Source organism: Cephus cinctus, unplaced genomic scaffold (genome assembly GCF_000341935.2).
Source record: "Cephus cinctus unplaced genomic scaffold, Ccin1 Ccin1_scaffold1857, whole genome shotgun sequence".
In the NCBI taxonomy this organism is placed as follows: domain Eukaryota; kingdom Metazoa; phylum Arthropoda; class Insecta; order Hymenoptera; family Cephidae; genus Cephus; species Cephus cinctus.
The window spans coordinates 166915-182031 of NW_014334032.1; the positions used below are offsets into that span (position 1 = coordinate 166915).

At 44.2% G+C, this 15117-nt stretch overlaps 1 protein-coding gene and 1 long non-coding RNA gene across 3 annotated transcripts in view; one reads left to right on the forward strand and one right to left on the reverse strand.

Annotated features, from left to right (window-relative positions):
• The window catches only part of LOC107273901 (homeobox protein B-H1), a 20673-nt gene extending 17001 nt beyond the window's left edge, over positions 1-3672 (forward strand). For both annotated transcript variants that reach the window (XM_025091176.1, XM_025091177.1), the window contains exon 4: positions 1522-3672. In XM_025091176.1, the coding sequence (XP_024946944.1) occupies positions 1522-2005 (484 nt within the window). In that variant the 3' untranslated portion in view covers positions 2006-3672. The remainder of the gene's footprint in view (positions 1-1521) is intronic.
• Positions 3673-8423: 4751 nt separating this feature from the next.
• Positions 8424-12169, reverse strand: LOC112495279. The gene is made up of 6 exons (XR_003061665.1): positions 11574-12169; positions 10122-10421; positions 9903-10050; positions 9626-9768; positions 9379-9550; positions 8424-9287 (listed from the first exon to the last, which is right to left on the reverse strand). It is a non-coding gene; the product is annotated as an uncharacterized LOC112495279 (long non-coding RNA).
• Between the last annotated feature and the right edge of the window lie 2948 nt (positions 12170-15117).

Genomic DNA, 15117 nt, shown 5'->3' on the forward strand with positions numbered 1-15117 from the left:
CCCTTCATTCTTCCACGTTGGGGATGATCCATCCAAGGCGACCCCTCGAGAGCCCCGTCCTGGACGATAAATCAATGGTGTCTGTGCGCGCGCGTTCACCAGAGCCAACATCGGGGCATAAAGAGAGCCGAAGCCGGGCAATTAAGGGTGTTTTAGAATAGTGCACTCGGAACCAGTATAGGGCCCACAAATGCAAAGAGCGACGCGCAGAGGACCAAGGGTGCAAAAGTGTTATGCGCAGACCCAGGGACCTATTCGAGTATTGCGCATAGGTGAAACCCGGTGGGGGGGGGGGTATTAAAAAACATTACTCATCACATAATCGCACATGGGGGCTGCCCCCCCTCCACTCCCTTGCCCGGCTCGCACGTCGACGAAAAATGAAAAATGATCACGACTCGATTCGCAGAGTGGCCTGTTTAAAATTCATGAACGATTTTACTCGACCGACGTATACAAAAGGGTTGCTACCCCTCTCCTGCCCTGCGCCTTTACAACGCTACGCGTCTATAAAATTGGCCTACATTTAACATGCATGCCTCTATGGTTATACGGGACTGCGTGTAAGGTAGGGGTTGCATGGAAATATATTAATTGTCGAATTTTGCCACCCCTATAGAGGGGTGGACGAGGGGAGGTTATTAATTACTCTCGCACTTTGGGCTACCACTTTGGTTTCCCGTAGGAGGGATGATAATAGATGGTTATAAGGGTATTAAAAAAAAAAAAAAAATTCATTGGGAGCATTTTTTTCTTTCTTTCTTTTCGAATGGGTCTCATAGGCAAGAAAATTGGCGCCGCTATCGAGAATGAAAATCGGACGTAACTCGCACCTCCCCACCTGACTCTGGGGCTTACTACGGAAGGGTTGCAATTTTCTCTGTATTATTCAGGAACGTTACACGGAGGGTCAGTCTCTGCGTAATGTAACGGCCTATCCACCCTCTTTGCGAACGGCTCGTGTTTATATATCCACCAAGACTCGGGGCTCCTGGCCGTACGGGGCTGCTGAGGCCTGTGTGCGTGGCATGATACGCGATGATTAGGCACTGAACTCCACGGGCTATTTGTTAGTATAATAAGCTCCGCAGTGTGGCCAACGTAACCACTTGGCGGCACGCCACCCCGTTTTAGCGTAATTGTCCCAGATCGGGATTTACATACGTGAGAGAGAGAGAGAGAGAGAGAGAGTGAGTGGGTGAGGAGGGAGGAGTGGTATCGGAGAGAAGAGGGGAGAATCGTTTCCCAGTGTCGAGGGTAGCTGTTATCGAAAGGGATAGATTCGGCGATAAGGGGATAAAATGAGCGAGGGGCAAATTACTGGGAAAATTCTTAATCGACTATCCTTGCGAATTTAGCCGTTGATGTAGCCTAAGGAATCTGGGGAGTTATAGAAATTTTTTTATTTTGGAATTTGTGATTTTTTTTTTTTTTTTTTGAAAAAAATTGCGTTTCGCGATGGGGTAGTGGTTTGGTACAGGGTATGAAAATGGGGGTTATATATATATTTTTTGCTTGCAGGACAAAGTGGAAGAGACAGGCCCTGGTCGGTTTGGAGATACTCGCTGAGGCTGGGAACTACGCGGCGTTTCACACACTGCAGGCCAGTAGCGCCGGTGTACCAGGACATCCAGCAGCCGGAAACTACTGGCTGTATCCTGGAAGACCGCCGCCGCCGCCCCTGAACGACCTGTACTACCGTCCAGCCGCAGCGGCGATGACGCTTCAGAAGCCATTGCCTTATAGATTTTATCCGTCCATGCTGATGGCGGGTTCCAGCGCCCCCCTCGGCACCCTCGCAGCCAGCTCCAGTTTGTCAACCCTCAGCAGCTACTACAGGGACAGTCCTGAGACTGTGGAGCCACGCGAGAAGGAAAATCTTGACAGGGCTATTATGGCCAGACCGCGAAGTAGAAGCTTGGAGAGGAGTCCACCGCCTCCCAGGGAAGACAGTCCGCCGAGTATAAAAGATCAGAGTGATGACGAGAGTATACACGATGTCTAGGATACGCACCTGATGAAGATCCTGATCGACGGATGGACCAAGTCCTGAGAACCTGGTCGCGGGCTGTTATATGATACCCGGGTGACTGATATGGTCCTTTCAGGACGTTTTGATGATCCTGAAGCATTCCCAGGAATGATCTTAGAAGATGAGGGATCCTTCGGATGACTTTAAATGGTCCTTTGGATCCTTCGAATCTTCGGGTCCCTTGATCTTCATTGTACATAGACACACTGGATGATCGTTCGACTCCTGCTGAACGTACTGAAGTTCATACGTGAAGATCGAATCTTCTGTTCAATCATATGTGGAAAAATAGATTGAAATCGCCAATGGACTCCTGTACCGGGTCGGTCACGTCAGTCACAGTGAAAAATGAAGAAAATTCGTATACTCGGTAGTAGCCAGTAATCGCAGGAGAAAAGGAGAAAGAGATTTCCCTATCAATTTCCAAGATCAACCAGACGCGTTTGGTGGCGAGAAAGAAGAAAAAGACAAAGTTCACGTGGCTGAACGCGAATCTACAATTAATATGACATTAGTGTCTCAGAGCCTCGGGGAAGAAATCACGGAGTGAAATGACACGAAATTACAGTCGTCCATGGCGTCCGTTTCGAGTTTGTAAAAACTGTTTAAGGCCCTTCGCGTAAGGCCCCTATTCAAATAACTACCGTGTTTGACAGCGCATGGAAATACCCCCCTTACTTTGAGAAGGGACTTCGTGAGTGTCTGTGTATCTAAAACGTGACAGTGGATTCCCAAAGCGGTGGGGGCCCAGTGAACCTTGTCAATTGGGTCCCATCATGAGATCTGTCGCTGATCTCTTGACTCTCATGAAAATGGGCCTTAAGAATCCTCCAAAATTGCGTAGAGGGACTACTCGCTTGATCTATGAACTATTCTAACTCTCGATGCCCTATTATATATTTAATGGACGTTAAAGACGCTGTAAATACATAAAGTTCAGTTCACATCGCAGCCCCAATATTCTTCGGTTGTACATAGATAGGTAATATGTCGCGAGGATGAAAGCCCAATTGGGAAATATACATACGTAAGTTTAATGTGATGAGAGAGGGTCGGCGTAATCTTTTCGATAGGACATAAGTTTTCGAGCCAATGAAGAATATTGAGAAATATTTTTCAGATCCTGTATACGTAGAAGCGGCGTGTTTTGGGATTTACCTGATCGAGCGACAAAAACTTACATATATATATATATATAAATAATTTATTAAATATTTCATACCTAAAATTATTCGTGAAAAAAAAATTTTGTCAATATCCCCAAAAATCCGTTCCGTTCAGACTAACTTCAAGAAGATGGCTGCTCGATCGGATAAATCTATGTAAACGTGCTCGCGATAAAATACCAGTATTATGAATGTATAAAACTAGGTTCTACGAGGAAAATTAATAAATAAAATAAAAATGACGTTCGAGATGGTGAAGGTGATAGACGAAAAGGCGAATCCTAATGAGTTGAGAGATAAGAAAAAAAAAAGCAAAAAAAAACTAAGTGTCGACGCATCGAATGCGATTGAGGGTTATGTCGCTCGCGCGACTCTAGCCCCAAGTAAATGGAGAAAATAGGTAAACCCATGCTTTGTAACATAATGTCTGTATAGCAAAAATTATTATATGGAAAATATATTATACTAAATTTACATCGGTTCACGTGAGTCTATTAAACGATCGCCACTTGTCCCTGTTCCATTATAAATATTCCACTGTGCAAGATCGGATGGAAGAAAAATGTTCCACGTTGACTGCTTTAGCACTTGAGTCAACGAATTTTTCAAGCAGTCATTATAACCTCCTCCGTATCATATAATACACTGTAACGTAATACGTACGGTCTAAAGTCATCGTTACACGAAGCGTAACGCCGTGGTGAAAATGGTATATAGAAATTACCTAAGGGGCTCTTTAATCATATTTGCTTATTTCCGGCAGGACCACAATTATGACGATCGGTATGGGTTATTTTATTCCTATTAGGGTAAAACGGGTAGCTCGTTCAACCCTCGCCTACACCCTCCGACAACCCTCACCCACCACCTCAAATATCCGTCTACTCGAACTCTCCCATGTTCCCCCAATTACGTGAAATTAATTTGGACCCCATTAGCGGTTGGGCGGTGAAGCACTAACGATTTTCGACGCTGAACTCAGCCAACCGAGACACTTCGTGCCATAAGCAGCCAACCCAGGATCACTATCTCTGCGCACAAACAGTTCTTAAGCTTTGGCTTCGATGCCAATTTAAAGGACGAGACGATAACGTTGATTATCGTTGATAAAACCTAACCTAGGTCAATATCGTCCATGATGAATGGTAAGACTCGAAAAAATTTTTTTTTCCAGCACATTTTTTTAGAATTTAAAAATATATATAAAGTTACGGCTATGTACAACCCGTACGTTTTTTCTCAGACGAAACTGTACGTGGACGATAAGCAGAGGATGTGGTTGAGCCGCGGTCAAATTGAGCTTTTGCTTGGCTTCTGCATCCTGAAAACCAGTTAACAAAAGAGCCAACGGCGGATCGCAGGAACAAAAGTAAGAGGGACACTGCCCTCGCATCCTGTTGCCCATCCATCCGCTTGTCCGTTATCCGATTCGTTACCGTTCTTGTTACCCAATGGCTGCCTGAGCATTATCAGTATGACAGCAGGTACCAATTAATTTCCAAAAAAAAGAAAAAAAAAAAAACTTAAAATCAGTATAATAAAAAAATGCATAAATCTGATGAAGAAGAATAAATAAAAAATTTGTATTAAGAAAATAGAGGTAAAAAAAACTGACGGGTATCAAAGCCAGTAGACACACTTATATGCAAGTAGGACTGACTCGTAATGGTCGAACGTAGGGAATTGTCTATCTGGCAAGTTGGCAGGACTTGAAGGCTAGTAAGAAAAAATATATATATATATACCTTGCAATAGCAGTCAGAAGCAAAGGAGGTGGTGGTAAAAGACTTGAGTGGAGTAACAGCGGTAAAAAACAAAACGTACGAGGGAAGGTGAATAAGAGCGTATAATGTGTCCAAAAGGCACCTGCCTTCTCGCGCCATTATCAAAGCCTGATCTATATACCGGGTGGCAAGAAAGAGCTGCTAGACTCGACGTTAGTCTGATTTTTATCTACCGCGGAGACCAGCGGACCACTTATATCGTTAATTGCTCCCACTTCCGGCACTGCCCGCGTGTTACTCGCTTTCGCGTGAGTGTTTTATGTCGGCCCGAGTCGAGCCGGTGAGCGCGCATTATGCGCGGCTACCGATGTCGAGCTTTGGTAGCACGAGCATTGACTTAAAAGAGAAATGATTAAATATGAAAATTGATGAGCGATAAAAAAAAGAAAAAGTACTGCATACCGAATCAGATTAATTTTTGATTACGCAACGGTCGGAAAATGATTTTACCTGAAATACATAAAAAATATACGTACCGACAGATAATCGATTGTTATTTCGTCACCGTTTAGATATCGATGATTCTTCAGAATTTCAGGCTCGGATTGACGTAATTCTCATGTAAATAATCGAAGGTCAAACAAGCGTGACGAACCTGTCGATATGCGTGAGGGGTGACGTTATCGATGACACCGTCATTATCCAGCGTCAAGTGTTCCCAGTCATTGCTTCCTGATAGAGATTTGTCGATGGTCGCTTTAACTATGACGGATCGTATCTGCTTTCCATCTAGATATTGTGTATAATATATTGAATATATACTGTCACGTGATTTTTCGATTCACAGTCACAAGGCGACTCCGGCCACCGATACAGATAACGTTCTCGATTTCTGGTTCCCTTCCGGTCGCCACCCTGCTCAGAAGCTGTGCTCTCGGGTTGATTCGTACAGTTAGGCCAATGCTCTCGGAAAATTTCGTTGTGGTTTCGCTGGAGATGGGCAAAGGGCTGTAGAGCTGGCGGAGATAAGGTTTTGATACGGTTAAGGGCAGTGGAGGAACCTCCTGCCCGGGTTAAGGATGTGGGGCCCAACTGTCGCTCGACGACCTGGGGAAGCGGCCGTGGAGGATCTCCGAGGGTTACGTACCGATTCGCTAAGGAACGCTCTCGATTTGGTTTAAAGGGACGAATCGAGGGAGATGGAAGCGTTATCGGCTATAAGGGTCTCGACCAATCGGATGATCAGAATTATTAGTTGTCGAATTTGGATATTTTGTCAAAGCAGTCTGTCTCGGGGCACCGACCGAGGTGTCACGAACTGGCTCGCGCTCCCGTGCTGTCTGTTTATAGTTTTTCTAGCCGCGTTTCGATACGGTATAGCAACTTCTCGTTTGTGCGGTTCTCGCGTTGCTGTCGCGATATCCAGGAAATTCTGTGGATTTTCTGTGAGCGTTCCGGAAGTGCAGTGTTGTGCCATAGTGCAGTGCCCACCCGAGTGTCTCCTGGATGCAGTTCTCGGCCTTGACGGATCAGCTGAACCGGCTCCGGTGAGTGCTACCGATTTATTAATTGGTGGAGGGATTTCGATTTTATACGGCCTGAGTGGCTGCGCATTTCCGTATCCTGCGCTCCCGTTCGTGCATCCAGTTGCGTTTCTCGATTTTACGCGTCCCCAAAAATCTACAGGATCCGTTAAGTTATCGAATTATCCGATAGGTTCCACCCTAACTCTCAGGTCATACCGGCTTTTCAGTTCCCGGTGAAAAAAAGAACTGACTAGCGCCCGCCTGGCTTGCGGATGCATCAACGAAATATAGACGGCCGAAGATAACGTACATTAGTTCTCGGATTTTTCGCCATCGGTATCGAGTTAAAAAAAATACATTACAATATATATTTATATATCAACAGATATTTCAATATCACATTACCAACGTATTTCACTCGTTAATCGCCACCCTAAATAATTATGACGAAAGCACTTCCGACTTACATATCAGGCGACAGTCGCCTGGAGCGATTTTTTTCATTAAAAAAAATTTACATATAGTGCGCCTAAGCCTTACTGTCAACACGCATATTAAACTATAGTCAAATCTGCTCTAGAGAGTATACAGTACATTATTAAACATCTATACGCTAAACATCCAGTACCTGGTAGATAAACACGAACGGATAATTTGTCGCGATAGCGCATCAAAGTTTTACTATGAAAACTAGCCAGGAACGAGTCGTATCTATTATCTAGTAGCTAATGAATTATCGCCATCGCGATACCCAACGAATGTTTTGCCAACAGTTTCTCTCTCTCTCTCTACTAATTTACCCCATAAAATTACTGCATTTAGTATACGGTTCTTCTTGTCACTCTCATACAGGACTGTACAGCAAATTATCCGATAGGTTCCACCCTAACTCTCAGGTCATACCGGCTTTTCAGTTCCCGGTGAAAAAAAGAACTGACTAGCGCCCGCCTGGCTTGCGGATGCATCAACGAAATATAGACGGCCGAAGATAACGTACATTAGTTCTCGGATTTTTCGCCATCGGTATCGAGTTAAAAAAAATACATTACAATATATATTTATATATCAACAGATATTTCAATATCACATTACCAACGTATTTCACTCGTTAATCGCCACCCTAAATAATTATGACGAAAGCACTTCCGACTTACATATCAGGCGACAGTCGCCTGGAGCGATTTTTTTCATTAAAAAAAATTTACATATAGTGCGCCTAAGCCTTACTGTCAACACGCATATTAAACTATAGTCAAATCTGCTCTAGAGAGTATACAGTACATTATTAAACATCTATACGCTAAACATCCAGTACCTGGTAGATAAACACGAACGGATAATTTGTCGCGATAGCGCATCAAAGTTTTACTATGAAAACTAGCCAGGAACGAGTCGTATCTATTATCTAGTAGCTAATGAATTATCGCCATCGCGATACCCAACGAATGTTTTGCCAACAGTTTCTCTCTCTCTCTCTACTAATTTACCCCATAAAATTACTGCATTTAGTATACGGTTCTTCTTGTCACTCTCATACAGGACTGTACAGCACATAGGCTTATACCGCGCTTAAGGGTAGTTGGGTCGCACATGGCGGCAAAATTTAAATATTATAATTAGAACGCGAAGCATAAACGGGTGAGAACGTCGGAGGTAAATGGGAACTGCTTAGTATGTTATCTCCTCGCTATCTGTACATCAAGAGCTCAAACTGTCTGTAGTAATATATTTTTCATCTCTTTTCTTTCTTTCTACATCTCCCTTACGTACATTCAGCATGGAAACGTTTCGTCGAGCACACGTTGTCCGAAGCATAGAAACACGAGAGAGGCATATGGCCCAGACAATTATAGCCTGTAAAACCCGTATTGTCTGTCCATAGAAACGGGGCCTTATCGCTCTTCCGTATCCGAAAGTCATTTTCAAATGGACTATAGCCAAGGTATAATGCCCCGTCAATTTTGGGACCACTTGCTATTCGCCGTTACATATATATATATATATATATCGACGTTTGTCTTTCAACGAAATTATTTGCCATCATGGCCGTCGACTTTGTGCGCATGCGCACCGAACGCCATGAGAACCACTGAGAACTTGAAATTGTTACCTGCACGTCCTTCCTGCGGATGTGGCAATTGGAGAGCCTAATCGGAGACCATATTCCACTAACTAACTTGCCAACAGCCGTGGAACCAGACGCGGCCAACCTCTGACACCTTTTACTCATACGGCTTGTTGGTTCCGTGCCCGATGTTTGTACGCCGTGAGGCTAGACAGTCCGGGACGTTAAAATGGCCGACGTTCAACCTCGAGTTTTTGATCGTTACATCGACAACGCTTTACATGATGGGATCGTTTTCTGTTGACGTGGTCTATTTCGTTGACTGGATCCGATCTTCTCTCTCTCTTACTCCCGTTGGCCAACGGCCGTCGCCGTCTCTCTCGCACTCGCTGCCGGCTTGTTTTCTTTCTCGTGTTTTCGTGGAAAAGCGTAGAGCAGCACGTCGCTCGGGAGTCTCGAGCTGGAAGATGGATGGGAAATCATTTAGGCAGAAGTAAGGTCCTGTGAGCAGGACTATTAATTACGACAAAGGGACCGCTCCTGGCATCATAAGCGGCGAGTTGAAAAGGGCGAACAATTAGTTACTTTAACCAAATTATCTCGCGGACAATGGCCGACGCTTTAAACAGGTGAGAAGAGTTTCCGTTCTCGGTCGTGGGATCATTGGAGTTTGACTTTTCTTTATTTTTATTTTCTTTCCTTCCTTCTCTGGCTCGTCAACTTTTTAGCATTTCGACTTGGTGACTCTGTCTGCCCTGGGAATGACTTCTTTATCTGGGTAGTAAAGTACTTCGATATTTCAAATTATACTCAAATTAGAAACACTCAAAACTGATGTCATAATAGGGCCAATTTGACAAAGTACCTGTAATTTACGCTTGTATACCCATAAGTCTGTCTCTCTCGCACTCGCAGCTGGTATACGAATCCTCGAAAATTCCTGAATACCGGCTACCTCCGTGACTTCGACGTTGATACGACGACGAGACCCGTAAAATCTTCTTGTCCCTTATCTCTTGAATATCATCGCAGTGATGCTGAAACAAATGGACCACGTGACAGACGTCAAATTAAACTGGCAAAGACGATTTCGACTGACCTTGTAAATGTACCAGGGTAATTATCCGCATGACGTTGGATCGTTTATGATCAATCGTAGATCCGAGTGATCTTTGATGTATCCTCAAAGGACACCGAAACTGGTACCTAACCAAAACCGGTAAGTCGTATTACGAAAGCGGGCCGAGATGGTCAGCTGTAAAAAAGGATGTATAATAATAAGAGTCGCGCACCTCAATATCGGTTTAAGCAGTTCAATTCCGAGTAGGAACGTAGCGATATGCAATTAGTATAAAAATCGGTAGCCAAATTGGTCGAGCCGAGGATTACCGAGTGAAAACGAAGCGAGAAAGCTCTCAAACGGGATAACGACAATGAAGCCCCGTGAGTTCGGGCCCGGTTCCTATGGCCATTGTCGCTCCGGACAAGATGATCGGTGCTCATTTGTTTCTTGGCGGGCGGCAACCGGGGCCTCTGCCTGTAATTTCGTATGTCAGCGCCGAATATTAATTCGAATTCCTCGCTCGGTTCAAGACGGCGTATACTCACGTGGAATTGGGGCTGCCCCGGCACGGAGGCGCAGGGGACCGTCTTCGAGAGGAACGGAACTTTTTGTCCTGGTAAATGAAATATCTTCGGTAGCCGGACGTCCCGTGGCGGCTGCCTTCGATTCCCCGCTTTGTCCGACGCGGATTCTTTGGGGACTCCCCGCCGCGGATAAGTGGAATCATTTCAACGAGCTAGGGATTGCTAGCCGCTGTCTCGGCTACCGAACTCCACCGCTAATCCGACCGCTTCTTGTATACGAGGATCCATCTGGAGGGTGTAGAAAAGGAAACGGGAGTGAAGCTAGAGCGAAAGAGAAGAAAAAGAAAAAAGTTCAATTTTCACGGATTTTTAGAAATATTTTTAATTTTTAATTTTTTTTTTTCATATTATCTTACAAGGGGGGGGGGGTTTAATGGGGTGAAAAAAAGAAATCGCGAGATATCGGTGATGGTTACGTGCTCGTCAGTGGCACGCTAAAAGAATGGCTGGGATAATTAAGGCGCTATGTAGTAAATGGTCTTGTGTATAAAGTGAATACATAAGTCCGTGACACGTATTGATGATGGTAGCACTGCCATCTTTTAACTACCACAGCGATGAAGGGAAAAGGGGGTCTTATCCCTTTTCTTACAGTGGGCCCTATCTCTACCTATCTCATCCCCCACCTTGTCATCCCTCCGGGGTATTAGAAGGCTAATTTGGCAGCGTGCCGGTTGTTAATTTTAATTACAAAAATAATCCGATAAAAGTTTCATATTATACCGTAGATATAGCATGTACAGTGTGGACGCGAACGACGCGCCGCTTCTACCGGTACAGTCGTGTAATATTACATTCTGGCAAACGCAACGTGTCTACCTAGCTCGTCCGACCGTGCTGCCATCACCCGTAAACACAGCAAAGTACGTTGCAGCAGGGTTTACGATATTTTCCCGAGACTTTTCCAAGACAGCTTGAGGCCCAGGGTGTAAAACCGCAAGAAATAATTTGTCAAACTCAAGTTCGGAGACAGCGTCGCAGCGCGAGAAGCCTGACTTAATGAAGCGTCGAAAATTCCTTTGCGAAACACGTCCAGGATTTATCCGGCCCATTGCGCTCGTCTAGCGTTCATGCGGACGGGACTTTAGTTGACACATTGCCAGGCAATTCCTACGAGCCCCTTGTACGAAGAGACTCTACTCGTGATCTTGTAGAGATCATAAATATGAATGGTGAAAGAAAATGCTAAATTAATTTTCTTCATTGCGATAATTTTTATCATTGCATCTACGGTTACCTTGGCTGCAGTAAGCAGGGACGAAATAAAATGCGAGCACTGGGCTGTGCCTTTATCACGCAAAGAAGACTTGCATTAGCAGCTAACAATGATTCCCCGATGGCTCTGCCTCTACCGGTAACCGGCTTGTTAAAGTAATAACTCTAATTACACACTGTTCGAATACACCTTCTCACCTTTTACATTCACGGGGAAGCTCCCTGTAGCTAGTGAAAAGAACAGCAGTGGTTATTCCGTGGCATCCAATGATCTTCGTGAGATCCGTATACGCATACAAGAAAACACTTATCCATGTAAAAGTGCATACGCAGCACTTTGAAGCTAATAGGATGAAAATCTAGTGGCTAGAATTGTGAGGATCATATACGGCAGTTCAGCATACTGGATTCTTGGCGAAATCCTGAGGCCAGAAGCATAGACACTGATTTTTCCAACTCGAAGAAGATCCTACGTCTGTCCAACGTGCGGTGTGGTGCGCAAACAATTCGACTTAAATCCAATTAAGTTAACCCCGGTGGTTACAACAATAACACGAGCCCGACAATGCCGCGTTGCGGGCTTAATACGCCGAGCGCCACGCCCTGCGCCCCACGCCAGTCCTTTGTTTCGCGGTTCATTTGTCTCTTCGCTCGGCCCACTTCGGCCTTTCCTCTTCTCCGGCCCCTCGGCTCGCTACGGTGCCACCGACGACTACTACTGTTGCTACACTGTGTATAGTGGACTGAGCTGGGCTTCGAAAGGACCATAAAACGATAAATTAAACCAAAGAGTGACGAGAGTAAAGGCATCATTCTCGACGCACCGCACATTATTACCGGAACTGCCGCGGGTTGCTTGTAGAGACACCAGCGCCACTGGCGACACTTTTATGAAGCTTGTCGTCAAACTACATCGGAGCTCGCGTAAAAACTACTAGATTTTTAGGGTCGGTTCAATCGCGCGTCTGGAATCTACTCGATTGGCTGGTTCTTGGAGAAGCTTTTATGAAATTGACTGCTACGGGAGTGACGAGGCGATGATCTACCTCATTTAATTTCGGTCTGATCGTCCTTTCCCTTTGCGAGGGCGGACTTGCTCATTCCCAGTGAAAATGACAGTAATATTGTAGGCTTGCGGTTTTGCGCAGCCAACACTGATTATAGCCCGTTTCCGCCGCGTAAACAACGGTCTCGAAGGAAACCACCTCTTGGTGATTTTGTGCTCTCTGGTCGGGTCTCCCATTTAAATCCTCTCTATTATCCTACCCGCTGGTATCTGACGATTTTCTTCGGATCGGACATTATGGATTTTTCATTTCGATTGTTTCGACAGATCACTGCATTGTCGCCCATAAAGAAGCAGGTGATTGACCACCAGGAACCCTCTTTTCGTCTTTACCCTCTATTTTGACTTTTTCATTCTCACTTTTTTCTTTTTCCTTACAAAATATTCACAATCACTTCGAATTTTTCGATCCACTCCAATCTCGCAGCTGCAAATGAAACCCCAATTATCCTTCTGAAAAGTGGTTGGTCAGACAGTAGAATGAGGTATGTGCGCGCGCATCGAGCTTTAAAGGGAGCCACGGTAATGAATTGTGTTTCATTTGAGATGCTCCGAAACGTGTAATTTTACCTCTCAGTCCGCCTAATTAGGCGGAGACATCTGTGAGCAGTGGTTCTCCGTTAATCTGACAAATGACTGTCAACTATCTCAGTCCTTCGTCTGCCCTGCAGTTGGCAGCGCTTGAGAACCCAACGAAACCAAGCGATACGTAGCGGAGGCACGTATACCTCGAGTCTCTGTAATTTTATACTAATCTCCTTCGCCGAGAGAAGAAAATATTATCCCTTTGCCAATTGCAACATAATCTTTCTATCTATTAAAGCAAGACGGCCGTATGTTGTCTATCCATCCAGTATGCAGTCAACATACCAGACCGTATCATGCAAGTACATAGATAGGTACATACCTAGATACAGTACCCTGCCAAGATAAAATTGAAATAAAAAATAAATAGCGATTAACAAATGAAAAAAAGAATATTTCGAAAAAAAGAATAAAATACAGAAAATTAATTTAAACGTAAAATTTTCAAATTTTAGGTAAATACTCGAATACGTTCTTGGGTATACTTATCTGTGGTGCTGTGTAGTAATATTACCGATGGAGTCTCTGAATAATTTCGTGTGACAAATTGCAAAACCGTTAGCCAGAGAATTTTTCTATAGTCTCGAAAAGTGACTCTGTGCATTGGAAACCATTAGAATTCAAAATTTGCAATCCTTTATTTAGTCAACAAGGTGGAGGAGGACCGGTCGTTTCGTTGGCCGATCTTTTGTCCCATCCCGCCACTCCCATGGGGACAATTTCTAGGTCCATTAAGCCGCATCCTTCATAAAGCCGAGTTTACAAGGCTCCGGAGACTTTTCCGGTCGAGTTACGATCCTTCAACGATTTTTCACGGTTTCGTCCTGCGTGTTTCTCCAAGAAAATTCGCATTAGCGCGAAACCAAACTATATGATGAATCATTACGCGTTCGAGTAATTCAGTATATATATATATTTTTTTTTCAAGGACTTGAGTTTGTAAAAATATACAGTGTGTACCCAGCATTATCGTCGACTGCGATATCCAAACCTTTTAAGTCAAGTACACAAGTACCGATTACACTATATGGTATCTACTTTGTGTCATCTAGACTTTATTTTGAGTTTCCGTAGTTTAAATTTTCTTTTTTTTTTCTACCAAACTCAATGACAGCTACTGACTATTCCCGTGGGCCTTACCCTTCCTCCAGACTGGGACCTCTAATATTTTAATCGTTTGTGACAACCCGACGCTTCTCGATCATTGGTCCTTTTGAAAGGAGCGGTCTCCCTTAATAAACGAGTGTGCCGTCGTCGGAGGTGTTCGTGACGATCTTCAATCTCGATTTCGTCCTCGTGTCAGGATCACGAGATGATCGTCGGCTCGTGTTACGCCCCAGGGTTGTCCTTTCCAGTTTGTACGAGGGACTTTCTCGCCTCGTCGCACCCAAATTCGTCTCTTGCTTCTTCTGGACATCGTCCTGGAGTTAACTAAGGTTAGGTTATGTTAGACGTATGACAGTACGTTTCAGATGAGAGATCAGACCAATTGCAGAGGGGGAAAAAATATAAAAAAAACTATCACGCAAAATTTGAAAAAAAAATACATGTTATGAAAATACAAAATATTTTTATACGATAAATACGTATAATTTTTTTAAATTTTTTCATACCGTACATACAATTATTTATACCGTACACGGATGGCACTCCAATAGGACAACGTGGCGGGAATTTTCAAGCGATTTAAGCTTCGAAATTCCCGCGGTTCGTATCGAGAATGGAATGGAAGCCTCTTAGAGAGTTCCACGGGCTCATCGTCTTGGAAGAGATCCCGTAGACCTCCCACGTCGGAAACCCGATACGCAAGTCCCAGGTGACGATCCCGATCTTTAATTGACCGTGTGCGTACTGGCGATGATCTTAAAACACTCTTGACCGATAATCGTCGAGGACATAAGACACTGTATCATCCTAATTCAATAACCATATCCCCATACGATACAACAGATAACATTAAAATCACGCAGGCAAGCTTAATGTTTCGTAAGAGCATAAAAAGTAGAATTAAGAGAAAATTTTTTTTTTTTCCATCCCACAGAAATCCACGTATAAATCTTTTCTCCGAAGTAACATACCACTTTTCAAGGA